The sequence below is a fragment of the Nematolebias whitei genome, chromosome 18 (genome assembly GCF_014905685.2).
Source record: "Nematolebias whitei isolate Nwh7 chromosome 18, NemWhi1, whole genome shotgun sequence".
Classification (NCBI taxonomy): Eukaryota; Metazoa; Chordata; class Actinopteri; order Cyprinodontiformes; family Rivulidae; genus Nematolebias; species Nematolebias whitei.
Window position 1 is genome coordinate 22362413 of NC_056515.1, and position 20324 is coordinate 22382736.

Sequence of the window (20324 nt, forward strand, 5' to 3'; positions counted from 1 at the left end):
TTGTGTTCAGTGAGATCAACTCTGCATTATTAACAAACAAGCTGCAAACTGAAACAGACCTTAATTTCCCGAAAGATTAACTTAATGCTCATCTTTGTTTGTTTAGACTACAATAAAAGTCAGGTGCCATAAAAAAGTACATCTGTTGCCTTTGGAAGGTTGTGTTTTAAAAGTCGTCAAATTTTCTTTTGTTCTCTTTATTTTCATGTGGCATAATGAGAATTTTTAAATATATATGTATGTTAACTGGCTTTTTTGTCAGATAGTAATCAAAACTAAAGTTTAAAAACAAGTGGAGTTAATTTTGTTTTTAAAGACTTTCAAGGTTCCTGTTTCATCGTTTGTTTCCTGAGAGCAATGCAGCTTAAATTCTCAGGTAAAACACATTAATGCTTCACTATTGATTAAACGTTAAGTTTTAACTGGTTTAAAGAAGGTTGTTGAAATTCTGAAACACAAAGAGGGAGAGCACTTTATCCTTTTTAAAATGTCTAGACGGCTTTTTTTTAACTTTCAAAAGTATAATCAGAGTAACTTCAGCACACTATAAAGTAGACTATGTACTGTATTTTTCAGACTATAAGGCCCACCAGATTATGAGGCGCAATATCAACGAACAGGTCTTTTTTCATACATAAGGTGCATAAAGCAAAATAAAACTGTTAGATAAGTCAAACTTTATTCAACTCATTCACAATAACCATATAAAACTGGTTCGAGGTCAGTAAGTACAACCAGAATTAATACATAAGGTGCACCTGATTATAAGGCTCACTGACAATTAATAGGAAACTTAACGGGATTAGTTGAACATGCTGACCTAAATATGTTGTAATTTTCTTATTAACTTAAAGACTGCTGTTTGTGATATGTAAAAACTTATAATTACTTAAAAAATGTTATAGCCTTTGTTATATTTTTCACCCATAGAGGTCGCCATTTTTTCACCTGCACAATGCATGCTGGGTTGATGATGTAGTTACTGTAGGCCCCTTCTGTACTGGAATCTAGAGAGTAAACACAGGAAGGCTAACATCACTGCGGGTGCAGTCAGAAAAAAAAAAAAAGGATTCTTTAAAGAATCTAGATTCTTAGTGTTGGCGATTCTGAATCGATTCTAAAGGCCCATAAATCGATTTTAAAATGCTTTTAAGTTTGTATTTTTCCCCGCTCCTACTCCCGAGCATTACGTGTCCACTGTAGAATTTGGCCTTGTAGGCCACCATACAGCAAACTATTTAGCCAGCTCCCTTTATCCGAATGGAGTTTGCTTAACACGGAGGGGAGGACAGCATGATTCAACCTGCTCCTTCGTCGTTAAAAGTTAGTGTAAAGTCATTTCAGATCCTACAATGTACGGGGAAGACATAACTTGACAAGGGCACGGTTCTTTGCAAGAAGTGTAAAATAAAATGCGCAACTGTATTTCGAAAATACGACCAAATGTGCGGAAGGTGAAAAGCGAAGCAGCCGACCAGCGAACTCTGCAACAAACTTCCAGCTAATTCCCAAAGCAGGGCTGCAAAAATTTCCCACTCCATCTCCTGCTATATCACAAAGATTTATGACCAGACAGCTCAGTGGAAGGTGAGGGGTTGAAGCTTATTTTTAATACGCTAGAGTACGTTATTCCTTTACGGAGCTTTTAGCGATAAAGCAGCACCACAACTTCGCCAAGAACGAATAAAGTGGGAGATGCTCTGATTAATGCTACAAGCTGCAGCTCAAAGGTAACTGTTTTTTCTCATATTATACTAAAACTTATATAAAGTTATACAAAAAACTGTATGTAATTTGTCTTTTTAACAGGTTGAAGAGAGGCCAGATGAGACATCGCCTGGAGCCAGTTCTAAATTATACAATTTATGGTTTATAAATTACAGTTCAGAAGAGTTTTTGTTTTGAAATTTTGTTAAAGATTTACCACATATGAATCAATATGGTTAAGGTTAAAGTCTGTATATTTCATATTAGGTTAAATTTTGAAAATAGTGCAAATTTTAGTGTAATATGGTTAAAAAAAAAAACTGGACGGAGCTACAGAACCTAGCATATGTCATTTACCCAGAATGCACTGCAGCGTAAAAAACATGGCGGCGTCCGTGTGACAGTATTTTATTGAAACTTGTAAAAGCTAAACAGACTACAATATTTTTGCTGTATTGTTTTTACATCTAAAATAAATATTTCTCAAATAAAGTCTATTGTTACAACTCGTCATGGATCCCTTTAAAGGGTTTTAAGTGCTCCTTATAGTCCGAAAAATACGGCCATTTAATTTCATACTGAAAATGTTATACAGAAGACAGAAAGAAAAATTATGTGGCTGTTGTGAGTTACCGGCCTGGATTCTCCTCATTTACCATCACAGTGGAGTTGTCCTCATTGCCCTTCATTATACTGTACCGTCTGTGTCTGCAGGCTTTGAAAAGTGAGTGAGCTCCTGATCTTCTTCACAAAGCTCGTTTCCACCTCTGACAACTTGTTAAAACCCACTGAGACGCTGACAACTGCAGCTTCTGAGTTCTCTGTGGCCACTCATCACAGACTTTTAGGGTTTAATGTCATTAATCTGCAACACCCCCCTCCCCCGTGAAGCAGAATATCCAGATAATTGTCAGTGTTTCCTGTTTCCAGACATTCATGACAAATCAAAGCGTCCTCATCAGCACCGCAGGGTTGAATACTGCCTAATATCCTGGGGAATACTCAGTTGCATTTAAATTTTTAATCCAGATTTTGATTTAAGTCATTTTTATCCGTCCAAGGGGGTTTTACCCACAAATAAAATGCATTAGACTGACTGACGGTGCTGCATTCAACACCCACATGACAGATTGCCCTGTTATGCAGATTTATTAGCCAGGTCCTGTGACCCTCCAGATATTTACTACTAATCAGATTAGCTGGTTTCCGTGTTTAAAGATAAGGTTTTTTTTTGCTTTTAGCTGCCTGATTAAGTAACACATGAGCTGTTTGTTAGAGAAGGCTTGTTGAGTCTGCAGGACATCTATTAGTCTTAAATGACATTTATTTATGTTTCCACTTGGCTTTGTCTCACTGGTTGGAGGGGAAATAATTCAAAGTTTTGGGCCAAATCAGTTTCAGAACACTCACTTCTGAAATTAAGCAGCAATCGTGGTGCTTCATTAGTCATCTTAAAATAAGCAATAATAATTGGAACATGGTTGCTTGATGTATAATCAAGTTTGTCTTTAACTTGATATTTGTAGATTATGAAGTTGACTGAGGTTTATTAAAGGTCATCGATGCCTTTTGGCAAAAATATGTGAAGAAATCAAACAGGAGTGTGATAAATCACTTCTACAGTTAAGAAATCCAACTGATTTTAAACGTGTATAAAAGATTACACTGATTTTATTGTAATAAATCCGACATAATCCACATTGTTTTCACTTTAGTGGAACAAATTGAAGCAACGTTTGTGGTATTTTCTTGTTTTTGTACTTTGGTGGTGTGGTTCTGATTTTATTCTTTGTTTGCTGAAACGTTCATGTTCAAAAGTCAATGAGAGAATCTGTAAAGTGTTGAGGAAGCAATAAAACGGGGCAGCTGCTCATAATTAGAATGACTTCTTTATTAAATACTAACAAATGTGAATTTGTTTTCATTTTTTGTCACAAAGCTCATTTTGCAATCCTCAAACTCTTTTTTTAGGGTCAACATTTGTCTTTGAGGTGTAATTTATTTGTTTTAATCTGGCAGATTAAATCCTGACCATAAATGTCATTCTGAGCCAGAGGTCTGTCTGAACAGTCCAGAGACATTTCTGCCGCAATTTCTACAAAATAAAATTGGTTTCCGAGCTCCACAACTGACTCGAAGCCTAAAGTCAACTCATCGTTGAAATGTAAATTAAAAAAGTTTCTTATAATATGAAATAAAACTACTGACATTTACATGTCAGAATAAAAAAAACACATCTAACTAATACGAAAAGTTTAATAAAATTTGTACTTATCCCTTTTGCTCTTGTTGAGAAAATGTTATAAGTGTTTAACTTTGAAATAATCAAGTTCATTTTGTTCGATGTGTCTTATTACGTTCGTGTTGACAAAAACATGCATTAACTTCAAGAATTTGATGATTCAATAAATATGCTTAATTCAACCTTTATTTATACAGGTTAATCCCATTGAGCATCATGGACTCATTTACAAGAGAGACCTGGAACCTAATATTGAACATATTATTATAAATAATATATATTATGTATATATATATATATATATATTTATATAGTATTATTAATAATATTATATATATATTATAATTATATTATATATTATCAATATATATTGATAATATATCAATATATACGTAATATTGAGACCTAATATTGCCCTTTTATACAGAATGTGTGGGACAAAATCACAAATTAGCCATTGGATAAAAACTCCAGTGCAACACATCACTCCATCAAATACAAACGTATGTTTATTATACATAACATCATGTTTGATGACTCGTGTTGCAGCAATCTGTGTGCAAAACTGCACTTTCATTTTTGTTCCTGATGCCACAAATATATTTAGATTGTTTAATTCTTTTCATGCATTTCAGATTTTAAGACATACAATTTGTGGCTAAAAGTTATAATGAATCAGCAAACAGCATTTTGTCTTTGGTTTGTTAATTTAATCAAATTTTAATCCCTTACTGCATAAGCAAAACTTCTGTTTACCTTTAAGTTCAAACAAAGTATAGCATGACTCATTTTCATGTTGTTTTGGGTCACAGCTACAGACAGATGTGGCCCCTGAACCACAGCTTGGAGACCCCTGCTCTGAACAAAACAACAACAATAAATAAAAACAGCAGGTGTCACAGTGACACTAACAGGCATGGCCAACATTTTTTCACAGCATGTTTATGTTTTGTACACAGGTTTGATGAGAGTTTATGTGAACAAACTAAAACTAAAACCAGAGAGTGGACTTGTTGACGCTGCGTGCAGAGGAAGAAGCGCACAGCTCAACACGTGCCAGGAATCTCCGAGCTGTTCTGCTGCAGGTCGTTGTAGATCACAGCCCCCGGGGGGAAGAACAGCACCGCGGGCGCCGGGGCTGCGCCCCTCGCCATCAGCGCGTGGCCCTCTTCCATCTCCGGCTTGGTGGTGGCTGTGATCGGTCTGATGGTGGTCAATGAGGGGGAGGTCATGCGCCAGAAGAGGTTCTTCAGCGCCTTCCTGAACTCCCGCCGCATCAGGCAGTAGAGGATGGGGTTCAGGCAGCTGTTGGAGTGCGCCAGGCACACGGACACGGGGAACACGTACACCTGCATGGTGTAATACTCATAGGTGAAGTGGACCGCGTTGAGTTTGACCAGGATGCCCCAGGCGGTCAGCGCCTGGTTGGGCAGCCAGCAGAGGAAAAAGGACAGCACCACGATGGTGACGGACTTGGTGACCTTGGCGCGCCGCTTGGCGCTGGAGGTGTTGATGTTCTTGGAGGTGATGAAGCGGAGCAGCAGCAGGTAGCACGCCGAGATGACGCCCAGCGGCACCAGAAAGCCCAGCAGCACTTTCTGGGAGTGGTAGAGGCCGTGCCAAAGCTGCGCGGTTCCGTTGGCGTCAGGGAACTTCACCAGGCACAGGTCCTCGTTGGACACAGAGGCGGTGGTGGAGAAAACCGCGTGCGGCAGGGCGGCGGAGACCGCGGCGAACCAGATGAGGATGGAGACGCCGCGCGCCGAACAGCAGTGCGCGCGCCGCCGCATGCCCTTGAGCGCAGAGGCGAGGGAACAGTACCTCGCCACGCTCATGGCCGTGAGGAAAAACACGCTGGCGTACATGTTCATGGCTGTCACGTAGGAGACTATCTTGCACATGGCTTTGCCGAAGGGCCAGGTGAAGTCCAGCGCGTTCTCCACCGCCCAGAACGGCAGGGTCAGCACGAACTGGAAGTCCGTCACCGCCAGGCTGGTCACAAACATGTTGATGGAGGATTTCCTCCACACCTGTTTGGACTTCATCAGGTACAAGACCAGGAGGTTCCCGACCAGACCCAGCGCGCAGACCAGGGAGTAGATGAAAGAGATGGTAATCCTCACCACAGCTGCACCGTCTCCCCCGGAATCCGTTCTGCCAAAGTCCCACATGCGGGACTCCCGGCGCGAGCAGTTGGTGGCGTTGAACGCGCAGCTGAAGTTGAGGACCCACCTAAAGGTGCTTTCCTCGTTAGTGTCTATAAATTCTCCAGACATTTTATTTGCCTTTTATCCTCCAAAAATGTTTAGCAAAGTCATGTCCTGATCCGACTCAGTGTTTAGAGGAGAAGAAAAAGAAAGAATCCTCGGTTCTGGTCTCATGCGCCAAAAACTCCACGTGAAATTAGAATAACACAAAAGAGGAGAGAACGTGCATGAGATGACCATCAGGTTGTCTTGATGCGGCTCAGATGTTTTCCCATGTGTCTGAGGCTCTCCAACACGAGGACGCGTCCTGACGCAGCGCTCCGGAGCTCTCCGTGGTTCTGATCAGGCGGCACGAGGGAACCGAACCCCGCGTCCAAACTCACTGCGCCCGGAGGAAAGCAGCAGGAAACCAAAGAGACATTTATCAAACAATTTCTGTTGAACTGTCACCGTTTAACGAGCCAGAGTCTCTTCTCCCTGGCTCCCTCCTCCCATCACTGCTAGCAATTGTCGTGCGCGCGCACACATGCACGCATATGTTATGTCACACAGGTTAAATGAAAGGTGAAAGGGATAAATAAAACATCATTGTTGTCAATTGCTTATTTAACCAGCTGGGCAACATCACCCAACTGAGTCCCAATTATGTTTTTGTTTTTTTCATATATTCCTGAGTGAACCTATTTATTTATTTATTTATTTGTTTATTTTAACAATCTGCTGAAGCTGTTTTCCATATCTTGCAGTGCAGGTGTGGTTAATACTAGGGATGCACAATATTATCGGCATGGTATCGGTATCGGTTGATATTAGTGATAAAGTTAAATATCGGACATTTATGTCATTCCATCAAAATAACTCACCGATATAAAAGGTGCTGTTTTTGTATAAGAACCCGGTGACAAGGATGTCTGCAGCGCCAGCAAAACGTTATGACATCATGCACACTGTTGGTTAGATTTGTAAAAATGTACAAATTTGCACTGTTCAAGTGTTGCCATTGTGTTAGAGAGAGTAAATATTATGGATAAATTTGTCATTAAACATAATCCAAGTTGAATTGTTACACAATTTACAGCCCCCGTTTTGGCAATTGCATTTGGTAGCAGGTGAAACTGACAAAGACCATGCAGAATAATTTTAATTTCACAGCAGAGTCTATGTATTCTCTGTGTGTGTGTGTGGTGGTGGTGGGGGGGGGGGATCGGTACTGATATCGGTTATCGGCCAAAAAAGTTTTAAAATATCAGCATATTGGCCAAAAATCCAATATTGTGCATCCAGTTAATACGCATCTTAGATTAAATCAACCAGACAACGCTTTCTTCCAAAAGCATCCAAGTCTTAATAGTTAAAGGAACTCATTTGTCATAAAGAGCAGTCTGCAAAAACTGAATGGGGACAGGTGAGGGTGGCGGGCTGACTGTGGGTGCTTACTGAGGGTGAATGAGATGGCACAAGAATAAAAAATAAACACAAACCATCAGAACTGAACAGGAAAACAGAATCTAAATGACAGAAATTAAATCACAAAAAGCACAGATACAACATTTATATTACATTTGCTGTGCGGGTTGTTTTGACATTGATGCATGTGGAACATTATGTTTTAAAATTACGTCTGCTTGGTTTCATAAAAGCATGACTTTGTTGAATGTTGTAATAAATTAATATCAGCTGTAAAAATCATGACGATGTTCACAACTCTGCATGTTTCAGCATCTCTTTCATTTCATCTCAGTCACATCAGGGCATTGGCTAATAAATATATTATTGACATAAAGAGCATGAACACATTTGACATGATTTATTTTAGTCCAAACAGATTTTGCAATGTCAAATTTTTTGACACATTGTTCATCCCTAATGTACTAAATGATTGGTATTCTTGTTTTAAGTATCTTTTTTTGGTACCACTTCACAATAAGACTCCTCTTATAGACGGCTAATAAATAGTTAGTATATACATTATTAATTCCTCTATAAACACTTTATAAATCATTAATAACTGCTTATTATGCATTAATTAATGGTGACAGAGACAAAACTAACCAGTTTCTTGCCAGATAGTGAAACAAATCTGTTCATCTTTATATTTCAACTAGAGTTGTTCTATTAAACATTTCAGACTAAGTTACTACCTTGTGAGCACAATAAGCATTTATAAACCTAATGTTTTTAGGATATAAAATTAGTTGTAGATATTTATAATGCAGTGATAAAGTACAATATTTTATGCTAAAGAAATAGGTTTACAAATGCTTATTGTGCTTACAAGGTAGTAACTTAATCTGAAATGTTTAATATAACAACTCTAGATGAAATATATAGATGAACAGATTTGACTCACTGTTTGGCAAGAAACTGGTCAGTTTTGTCCCTTTGTCACCCTTAATTAATGCATAATAAGCAGTTATTCATGATTAACAAAGTGTTTATAGAGGAATTAATAACCATATTAGCCAACCCTTTTTTCATTACATAATAATGTGATTTATTTAATATATTTAGGATAGTGTTTGAGCCATTTTTATCTCCATAATTTAAACAATATAACCATTTTCATCTGAAAGTCTGAGCTGTGGCAGATTTGGTTGTAGACATTTTTTAGCAGTAAATCTGACAGCTTGTTGGAAATCTAATAAAATCAATTCATGCAACATTTTATCAAACTAAACTGTGACTTAAACTGAAGTTTTTGTTTGTTTGTTTGTTTGTTGGTGTTTTGCTTTATTAGAATTTAATGTTGCTTCAAAGTCAGTAAAAATCCACAGATACACAGATGTGCGCAGCACATATACTGTATATTTTTGTGTCCAGAATATCTCTATTGTTAAACGTGTTTAAGAAAAACACGGCACTTCCTTGTGCAGCTCACCTCAACATGTTTTTGTAAACTAGTTTGCTTTAGAAAAAAAAAAAAAGCAGTGAACTATTAAAACTTTTTATATGAACTTTTATTTAGAAACAACAGTCGAAAGCTGCAGACTGTGGCTTCCCTAATCTGAATGAAAGTGCACAAAGTAAAATTAAGTAAAAATACATTTCTTTAGAACCTTTCAAGATAAAACCTACAAAGAAAAATCAAGCAAACCTTCATCATGTCTATTCACAGTGAGAGGGTATATTGGTAGAAAGATGCAGCTGCCATGGCAACAAGAAAGTCCAATGATGATAAGCTTTGATGAGCCGAACTTTTGGCTTGTTTAAAACGCTGAAGTCAGATTTTTCCGCTCTGCTTCTCTAACTGATGGAAGAATGGTTTGCACCACAGAAGAGCTCAGGAGCCTTTCTATGCAGAATCCTTAATTTTTTTTTTTAAATTAGTAGATTTTTATTGCAAGCATTTTAAAGAAATGTTTGCAAATTTAACAAAAAAATTAAAAACTTTTAGAACTCAAGGGAAAAGACTATGACATTTTATTTTTTACTTATCTCACCTCCAACTATAGGAATGTGAAAAACCCAGGTCAGATTTATTCATGCATCAAATTGTTTAGTGAGAAAACACTAAAACAACAAAAATACTTTTTAAAAATTATTTATTTTATTTTATTTTGCTGTTGCTGAGGTCACACACCTCCCTATTGTTCTCAAGGCTTGCTTACAATAATGATGCTTTATTAAAGCCCAACTCTTTAAAGCATGTCCCTACAATCACCATCAATAAGGCCCTCTAACTTTTAAAGCTAATGAAGTTTGCAAACTAAGACGAGGCACATGTGAGTGCAGTTAACACACACATTTGGTTGTAATGAGTGTAATTAGGTTGTTACAAAGCAGCAAATTTAAAAGAAAAACATCAGTATAAGTGCAGCGGAGGATTCAGCTTCAGGCTTGTAATGTGCAGCAAGTGGCATGAGGATCATTTTACTAATGAAGGAAAGAATTGTTTCAATTAAAAACAACACTGTGCGTGAAAGCGTCACGATATCTATGAAAAAGTGAAGAGGAAACAGCCTTTACAACAAAATAGTGATGGAGTGTGAGCTGGAGAGTTTACTGGAACTTAAAGGGATAGTTAAGTTTTTTTGAGGAAAACTTCTGGTGTTTTGAGCGAAGGTAATAAACAGTTAGTAGCTTACCTGTTGCAGATAAATCTTTAGATGAACTCAGTTTGGAAAAAATGTGACCCATCGCTCCAAACCAAGGATTAGGCAGCATTGGTAGAAAAATTTGCAGTAATTGGATTTTTAAAAAATAAACATCTTCTTCTTTCTTTTTTTTTTTTTAAATAAAATGTCTTAATAAATATATGATGAATAAATATCATCTATATACTAGAGAAGCCATTTTCAATGTCGCATGTGAAAGCCCAATATCCAAATGTGCCTTGATGTTTCCTCCTTTAAAAATGTCAAGAAATCCTCATTAGAATACGTTAAAACTAGGATTCAAACCAATTTCCTAAGAACTATCCCGAGAAATTATGTAATCTCTCTCATAAAATCAGGATGATATGTTAAATATATGATATATGATGAATGACAATAAAGAAACTCAGACTCTGTTAAAATCAGAATGATTTACCAAAATGTAGTTTCAAAAGCCATGAACCTGAAAATATGCTTTGTTCATTTTGAATAAATCTGACTTAATAAACTTAAATAAACTGAGGTTGTTGAAAGAACTATAGCCCCATTAATTGTTCATAACCTTTCCACAGAAGCCCACTTAAAAAAAAATATATAAAAAAAGCTGAACCATTGCTTTATGCAGCTGTACTTGAACTCCTTGAGCAGAAGAAAAGCTCCAGAATCTCCCTGAATGACAACCTTTAGGAGGAGAAAACAGCAGCATTTTTCCTTTAAACAAAAACTTAGAAAAAGAAACGATGAAGTAGTATTTGCCAAGGAGATGTACGTGAGTATGAAAGAAATACGTCTTGTGTTGTTCCCTTTGACGATCTGGTCACCTTTAACATTTTCATTCAAAGAGAATATTAGGCTTAACTTTAAATTCAATTCAATTCAGTTTATTTATATAGCGCCAGTTCAAACAAAGTTGTCTCAGGGCACTTTACAGAAACATTCACATTTATTTAAAACAAAATAGTAAAGTTCTCTAAGGGAGCCAGCAGACTCGTTGAATCTTCATTTCGTCGCTGTCTCCCATCCTGAGCAAGCGCAGTGGCAACAGTGGAAAGAAAAAAACAACTTTTTTAAAAGGAAGAAACCTCCAGCAGAGCCAGGCTCAGGACAAGCGTCCATCTGCTTTGCTGCTGGTTTGAGAGGACAGGAAGGAGAAACAGACGAACACAGAAGGGCAGGTCCAGATGTGCAGGTGTACCTGAAAGACAAAAATACATGTCAATGATAAAAAATAATTACAAATACAAAACAGGGTGAGCAGAGTAAGTAAAGACAGCAGCAGAGCAAAGAAATCTGGTCAGTTTGTACTTATAGCAACATAACTAAGGGACAGCTCAGGAAACCCAAGCCAACCCTAACTATAGGATTTATCAAAAACGAAAGTCTTAAGCCCAGTCTTAAAACTGGACAATGTGTCAGCCTCATGGACAGAAACTGGAAGTTGGTTTCACAAGAGAGGAGCCTGATAACTGAAAGATCTTCCTCCCATTCTGCTTTTCGAAACTCTAGGAACCACAAGTAAACCTGCAGTCTGAGAGTGAAGTGCTCTGTTAGGAAAATATGGAACAATAAGATCCAATAAGATCTCAAATATAAAATGGAGCTAGGTTGTTGAGAGTGTTGTAGGTTAAAAGTAAGATTTTTTTAATTCAATTCTGGATTTGACAGGGAGCCAATGGAGAGAAGCTAAAACTGGAGAGATATGATCTATTCTGCTAATTCCAGTTAAGACTCTGGCAGCAACATTGGATTAACTGAACGTTTTAAAGAAGTATTTGGACACCCAGATACTAAACCATTGCAATAGTCCAGTCTAGACATGACAAATGAACCAGTTTTTCTGCATCATTTTTAGAAAAGATGTTTCTAATTTTAGTGATATTACGCAGGTGAAAGAAAGCAGTTGTAGTAATGTTTTTAATGTGGGGGATAAAAAACATGTCCTGATCAAAAATAGCACCAATATTTTTAACATTAGAGCTGGAGGCCAGATTAATAGAGGGCGAAAGACTGAAAAATGTATTTCTAAAATGCTCATGTCCTAAAACTGAAACCTCTGTCTTGTCTGTGTTCAAAAGCAGACAATTAAGGGTCATCCAGGTTTTTATGTCTTTAAGACATGCTTGTAGTCTAAGTAGCTGATTTGATTCATTGGGTTTCATGGACAAATATAATTGCATATCATCAGCATAACAATGAAAATGTATCCCATGCTGTTAAATAACTTTACCTAATGGAAGCATATACATAAGGCAAAGAGTATTTGTCCAAGCACTGAGCCCTGGGGAACTCCATGACTAACTTTGGTGTATGAAGAAGATTCATTATTTGTATTTAGAGGACACATGAAAATGTTTAGCAAACCATTGACTTTATAGAGACCAACTGGTTATGATTGGTTTTGGCTGTCTCAGCACCCCTAAGAAACCTGCTTGGAGTCAGGATGTTTACAAATGTCATTAAAACATGCCTGTTTCTAAAGCCAATGACTGTGTGCAATGTTGTGTCAACTGTTTCCATTTACTGCTAAAAATATATAAAAAATATACTTTTTTATGCCATTGTTTTGACTCTCAAGAGAAAGATGCAGATTGGAAGACTTTCTGAACCATATGAAACAAAATGTTGGTTGGTCAAAGAAACATGCCCATCTTTGTGTCTTTTGTTTCATTATGAAGGAAAACACCCACAGTCTGCCAGTTTTGGATCTGGACACATGCACATCTATTGCATGCTTTCAGGTGTGGATGCAAAATTAAAAAGTTTGCTTTTTTTTTTTTACGAGATACTTGGTGTTTTTCATGATCTGAACTCTTTTGCACCTGCTTATTTCTGCCCAGCGAGCTGCTGGCATGCTCTATTGGCTCATCAGTAGGTGCTGCTTGATTTGATGTTTCTACTTCGGTACTCCCGTCAGTGAGTAACTCATACTGCTGTAAGAGGAGTGACTCACTGTAGGTTTCTGGCTGCTTGAGTTACTCTCATTTCATTCTTACAACATACAATTACTGAACCTGTCTGCTGAGATGTGAAGATAGCAGTCTGACTAGATGCAAATTGCAGGATTTTGTATAAAGGTGGTATTTACATGTCATCCTTCGTATCAGAATTATATTTAAATAAAACATATCTGCACCACATATCGAATTCTATTCATTATCAATAAAGTAAGCAAAGCAGGAATTTATTTTCTATTTGTGAAAAGATCAAAGTCAAAGAAAAAGCAGGCCTGGGCTACCTGGGAGATGTTCTTTAACCAAATACTTGCTCTCTGCTTTTATTCTCAAAGCATTCAGCAGAAATCACCATGTGGAGACTCTCAGCAGCATCGAGGGAAAATCCAGGAAATGTTCAGCGGCAGGAACAATCCTCGCCATCATCCCTGCTCTCCTGCTAATGGGTTCCTGATCCTCCGACTTTCAAAGGTTATCTTCAGATGACAGTAGGGTCAATATGAGGAAGATTTCTAGCTAATGCATCGTCACCAAATACCGTTTAAACCTCTTAAAAGCTCTTTTTCTAAAAGGGAATTTAGCTCAAATGAAACTTTATTATGACTACTTCTGGCAAAAAAGAAATAAGCTAAGCAAACACATGAATATGAATATAGAAAGGTAATAACTAGATTGGCTTTCCTGCTGGAGCTCAGATATGAAGGAGGAAAGAAAATAAGTGAAATGCTAAATCCAGAGGCAACATGAATATTTAGACCTCAAGCACTGGATTTAATATTTTATCTCAACTTCAGTAAGTTGTTAATTGCAAAAGGATTTTCAGCATTTTATTAAGTAGTTAACATAATGGCAGCATGTTGGTTAAAAGCTGATGAAAAAATAAGGCAATATGTTTTTATAGTTCTCTTTTGTTAAATTAGTCGTACAACCAGCATACTGATGTGATCATGCATAGTTTTTAATGTTTTATCAGTGACGTACCTGATTAATATAAACTCCATATTAAAAGGAACTTATTTTGTGTTGTTTGTTTATTTTGTAGTACATACAGTGCATCTGGAAAGTATTCAGGGCGCTTCACTTTTTGCACATTTTCTTCCGTTAAAGCCTTATTCCAATTTTTATTAAATTAATCTCTTTCCTCAAAATTCTACTCACAATACTGTACCCATTACGACAATGTGAAAAAAGATTAGAGATTTTTGCAAGTTTATTAAAAATAGAAGAAATCACATGTGCACACCCTTTGCCATGAAGCTCCAAATATAGCTCAAATGCTGTTTCCATTGATCGTCCTTGAGATGTTTCTACAACGTAAATTGAGTCCACCTGTGGTAAATGCAATCGATTGGACTTGATTAGGAAATGCACACACCTGTCTACATAAGATCCCACAGTCAGAGTGCAAACACCATGAAGCCAAAGGAACTGTCTGTAGACCTCCGGGACAGAATTGTGTTGAGGGACATATCTGGGGAAGGATACAGAAAACTTATGCTGCTTTGAAGGTCCCAGTGTGCCCAGTGGCCTCCATCATTCATAAATGGACAAGGTAGTGATGAGCAAATGAAGCTTTTATGAAGCATTGAACCAGTTTGGCCAATTGTTTCAAAAATGGGTTTATTTGTTGAAGCTTCAGTTACAGTGACCTCGTGGTAATTTGCAATGCTGCTGTCAAATTAGGCATTTTGCTTGTAGTGGCACACACTGAAAAACTTCAGTGACTAGTGTTAAAGAAACTACTTTACTGTGGTAAAAAAAAACAGATTATTTTTAAATTCATCAACTTTCTATGTTTGGTTTGAAAATGTATTTATGCTTACGTGTTTTTGAATAAAGATTGATAAATGTGCATTGAAGAGATTTAATAAAAATGTTTCAATGGTATTGTGCTTGTGTAACTGTGGCAGCGTCAGAGTCTTTATTATTCTTAAAATAACAATGGAATGACGTCTCCAGCATCTCTGTGTTTGGTGCTGAAGTGTCTAATCATAGACGAGGTATCATGATGCTTCAGTTGAACACACCAAACACTGCAGAACATTACTTTACATCCTGGTAGATTTTTTTTTTGTTTTGGTCCTCTACTTTTGGAGAAATTAAGTGGAAACAAGTTTGGTTGAATGGAGCAAAATGTTGCATAACATATAAAGTTAAAGAGGTTTCATATAAAATCAATCATAATGTATACCCTGTTAAAAAACACTGGAAAGATTTAAACTTGATATTGACTACTCTTGTACGTTTTGTGAACTATGCATAGAAACAATTTCTCATTCTATCAATGTAATCACACAAAGACATTCTGGACAGATGTACAACAACTCATATTACAGAAAACTGGGCAAATAATTCAACTTACAGCGAAAGACATATTATGCTTCAACAATAAGGATATGGACAAAGACTTGATCTACTTCACCCAACTTCTACTTCTCCTGGGAAAATTCCACATTCACAAGAAAAAGTGGTAAAACTCCAAGTCAAGCATTCACCACTTCAGCAAGGAACTTTACATATACAGCACCACTGTTAAAGGACTGGAAAACAAAAAGGCAACGAAAACCATCTCAGTTCTAGAAAAACTTAATGTGAATTTATCTGTATAACATGTAAATATATTGTGTTGTATCTTTAGAATTTTTTACCCTTTGTACCATTTTATAACCAAATTGTTCTTTCTATACTTTTGTACCTGCTAATAGACCCCTGGCAGACAGTTGTTTGTAAAACCGTTAAAGTTTTGTAATAAAATAATTTAAAAAAAAATTAAAAAGTTGAACACACCAAACACTGCACCGGCAGAAATACACTAATGTAAATAAATAATTTAATTTGAGCCCATACTGATATATGATTATTAAAATCACATACATCATTTTACTATAATTATATTAAATACATGTTAAATGGGTTAGATAATATCTTCACTGTTGCACATTACTATAACATTTTTGACATTTAAATGCAAAAACCACCTTATCATGAACAGAATGAAGTGTTCCCACGTTAAAACAACCTCTTTTCCTGGCTGGCTGTACAATTACTCAATTCAAACTAACGGCAAAAACACACCTACTCTCCAACACATTGCAAACATTTTAGAGCTGTTTCATAGTGTTGAAGCTCTCAATTCAAAACTGTCTCAACCTGTCACCTGTCAGAATCGAGACGAGTCAGTGTCAGGGAATCAGCTGTTTGGACCGCGAACCAAAGAGATTCATTCCGACAAGGAAACAGTTTGTGTTTTGGATGTCATGTGTCACGTAACTTTTTCCGCACCAAAACAGGCTCCAAAGCAGTGCTCCGATGTAATTTTACTGCAGGGTTCAAAGCATGTTTTGAAGCTTTTGTTTCATACTACCATCACTAGGACATGGTTAGGAGCCAACAGAACTCTTCTTAGAGCTGGCCAGCCGTCTAAACTGACCAATTGGGGGAGAAGATCCTTGGTCAGGAAGGTGACCAAGAAACCAATGGTCACTATGTCAGAGCACCAGCTATTTTTCTGTGGAGAGAGGAGAACCTTCCAGGAGGACAACCATTTCTGAGCAATCCACCAATCAGGCTGTATGGTAGTGGTCAGAAGAAAGCCACTCCTTAATAAAAGGCACCTGAAGGACTCAGACCATGAGAAACTAAATTCTCTGGTCTGAGACAAAGATTGAACTCTTTGGTGTGAATGCCATGTGTCATGTTTGGAGGAAACCAGACCCAACTCATCACCAGGACAATACCATCCCTACAGTGAAGCATGGTGGTGGCTGCATCATGCTATGGGGATGTTTTTCAGCAACGAGAACTGGAAGAATAATCATGATACAGGGAAAGGTGAACGCAGCAATGTAGAGACATCCTGGATGAAACCCTGCTCCAGAGCGCTCTTGACCTCAGATGGTTCATTTTTTAGCAGGACAACAACCCGAAGCACATGGCCCACATCTCAAAGGAGGGGCTTCAGGACCACTCTGTGAATGTCCTGGAGGGGCCAAGCCAGAGTCCAGACTTTAATATAATGGAACATCTCTGGATATATCTGAAAATGTCTGCACAGACGTCTCCCATCCAACCTGATGTAGTTTGAGAAGTACCGCAAAGAAGAATGGAACAAACTGGCTAAAGATACGTGTACTCAGCTTGAAGCATCAAAATGAAAAAGATTGGAGGCTGTAATTGCTGCCAAATGTGTATCAACAAAGTATTAAGCAAAGGCTGTGAATACTTACATAAAATGTCATTTCTTGGTTTCCTATTTTAATAAATTTGCAAAAATCTAATTTTTTCACATTGTCATAATGGGGTACTGTGTGAACTCTAGATGAGGAAAGAGATTAAATACAATATGGAATAAGGCTGTAACATAAAACCTGGAAAAAGTGAAGCGCTGTGAATACTTTCCGAATGCACAGTAACTGTACTGAAGTAAATGGAATACTTTGAAATTGTACTCGTATCATTCTGTGATGTGAAGGGATGTAGTTGTTTGGCTAAACCTTGAAAATAACATTGTGTGTGATCTCAAGATATAATGCGAGATCCTGTGAGGTCTGTTAGTGCTCAGAGTATACTGTATGTTGAGGATGACTTGTCTACTAGATCAGATTTTAGCACAATATCTGCAAACTGGACTAAGTTATAAACATTTTTGTGTTGGCTGCTGTCAATCATCTGTGGCAGCCGTCTTGAAACATTTCCGAAAGTTTCAATTGAATCCATCCAGAGACACAAAATATGGCTAACAGATTTGACTCCAGCAGCTAACAGCAAAGCTTTAAAATCTGATCTTGCTTGTTTAATAAAAGCTTGTATGTGTTGAGAGTGACTCTCAGCTACTGCCGCACCAAATTAACTCAATATTTAAAAGACGGATATAATTTAATCCATTTTTGTGTTTGCTAATGTGGCTCAGTTGAGGCAGCTATTGTGACTCAAAGTTAATTGTAGATGCATGTGCAGTGATTAATTTGAGTGTTTTCAAAGAAGTTATCTAGTGTTTAATAAGATATTTCACTAACAGAAAGACAATCTCACATGCACACAGGCAAAAACATTATTGCCCTTTAACCTTTGGCAACAGTCCATATTCAAATCTAAATGTTTGCGCTTTAAAAGCTTTATAAAGCCTGTGATGTTCTCCTGACCTCCAGTGGCCTTGATGGAAACTACAAAAAATTAACCACAAACCAGCTGGAACAATACTGGTACTTATTTTTCCCCTTTTGTACAACTCCCACAGCACCTCCATTGCTGATCTGTGGTGTGCAGCGCTGTGTGCGTTGTTTGGTGCCAAATGTTTGGAAGTTGCTGCACGGCTGTCCGAGCCACCTGTCTGGACACATACCAGAGCGGAACAGGCGGAGCAGATTTATTTTAGAGTGACGGTTCTGTTCAGTTCATCTTACAGACCAGTCTCACTCTAATGTCCACTGGAGGCCAACTGAAGCACATGGTGGGGTGAGGTGATCAAAATTACACTTCTGCCTTTCAACTTTTACGTATAACTGTAAAGAAAGAAGACATTTCTAAAAATAAAACTGAGCTGCAGACATGTCTAGAAAACACTGATGTAAACCAAAGGTCCAGCCGTAGATATGGAGACAAATTTGGCCCAGTTATAAAGACTGAAAAGAGAGTGTATTTGTAACGGTGTATTGCAGTAATATATACCGTAAACAAAAAAAGTTGCACATATTAAAACAAAAATAGAGAAAAACAGTGATTCTAAAAAGGTCAAAAGCATGTCAAAGGTTCAGATTCAGTGCAAGCCTTTGCTGCCTGCAGGATTGGGTTCATTAAACAGGAGACAACTATGTGTTGTGTCCACAATGACACACTGGCAGACACTTTGGAGAGCAGCTGGTGTTCTTGCACCATAGCAACTGAACAACACAGTAAAACCATGAACTTTAATCTCCTTAATCAGTGTTTGTCTTGGCATTTCATTCTCCACATTACTCCAGAGACAGTGCAAGTGGAAAACTTAAGCTATGATGTGAGAGGATGGAAGTCACCAGTGGCTTGAAGTTTTATAGGTTGGCCTATGAACTGATATCATGCAATTTGCCAGAAATTACTGCAAAAAAAACCCATATGAATAAAAGAGGAATGCATCAAATCATGTGAAACTGAATCCTCATTGATATCCCTCATAAACCACTAGACAGGATTGAAACTCTCACAAAATAATCATCGAACAAGTCTCTATAACTGATTATTTTGGGTCTACCCGATTCCAAGTGAGCCCTAAGACATATTGTGTCTGCTAACAGATTCTTCCATTTTTGGTTGGAAAATTAGCCATAAACTTTTGTTTTTGAAAAAACAATTAGCTTTGCAAAACCTTATGCAGCTCTACCAAATGTACCACGTCGCCCTGTGGAAGATATAAGGGGAGAAAAAAGCACTGCGAGATGACCAACATGACCTTTGTGTTTTGCAGCAAGTTGTAGAGTAACGAGGATGCCTGCCATTTCCAAATATTGCAATGTATGTGGTCCCAACAGGAATCTGAGAGAGTCCTGTGGGTTGGCATCAAACCAGACAATCCCACCACCTGCACTGAGAATGGTGTGCTGAAATGAGTAACCATCAAGGTAAAGAGTGATCATATCTTCACAGATGTTTGGATCAAAGTGCCAGTGATAGGGGGTCCTCTGGGACTGGAGGTGGGTTACCTGGCATGACTGTAGAGGAATGGCCTCTGTGCACTGCTGACAGTCAGATCCATACCAAGAGGGATCTTTATGGACTGGACATAGCAGACCTCATTATCAAAGCTTTGAAGTGTCATACAGGAGTTGGTTACTACGCCATCTCAGATGCATTGGCTGTTCAGAAAAGTGACTGATGTTACGTTTCAATGATAAGTTTCTGACCACCAATATATTTGGAAAAGTTTTACTCCCAAACTGTAGCTAATAAGGCTTTTTCATAGCCTTACATTGTTGGCTTTACTGTTTTATGTTATTTGCTTTATTGTTGTTACTGTTTGCCGTTTTATGATTTGGTAGTTCATCACTTTTATGGTATTTGTCGAGTTCATAGTTTTTATGCTTGTATGTGTTAGTGTACAGCACTTTGGCCAACGGTGTTGTTTTAAAGTGCTTTATAAATAAAGTTGTAT

At 37.6% G+C, this 20324-nt stretch overlaps 2 protein-coding genes across 2 annotated transcripts in view; one reads left to right on the forward strand and one right to left on the reverse strand.

Moving 5' to 3' along the window:
• Positions 1-20324, forward strand: part of dhx29 (DEAH (Asp-Glu-Ala-His) box polypeptide 29) — a 155018-nt gene that overhangs the window by 7479 nt on the left and 127215 nt on the right. The gene's annotated exons all lie outside the window — the stretch shown is intronic.
• rxfp3 (relaxin family peptide receptor 3) lies at positions 4996-6284 on the reverse strand. The gene has a single exon (XM_037692156.1). The coding sequence runs from the start codon at positions 6223-6225 to the stop codon at positions 4996-4998; it is 1230 nt and encodes a 409-aa protein (XP_037548084.1). The 5' UTR covers positions 6226-6284.

Bases quoted from the DNA above. Each gene is read 5' to 3' on its own strand.
- rxfp3 (XM_037692156.1), bottom strand. From the start codon at position 6,225: ATGTCTGGAGAATTTATAGACACTAACGAGGAAAGCACCTTTAGGTGG.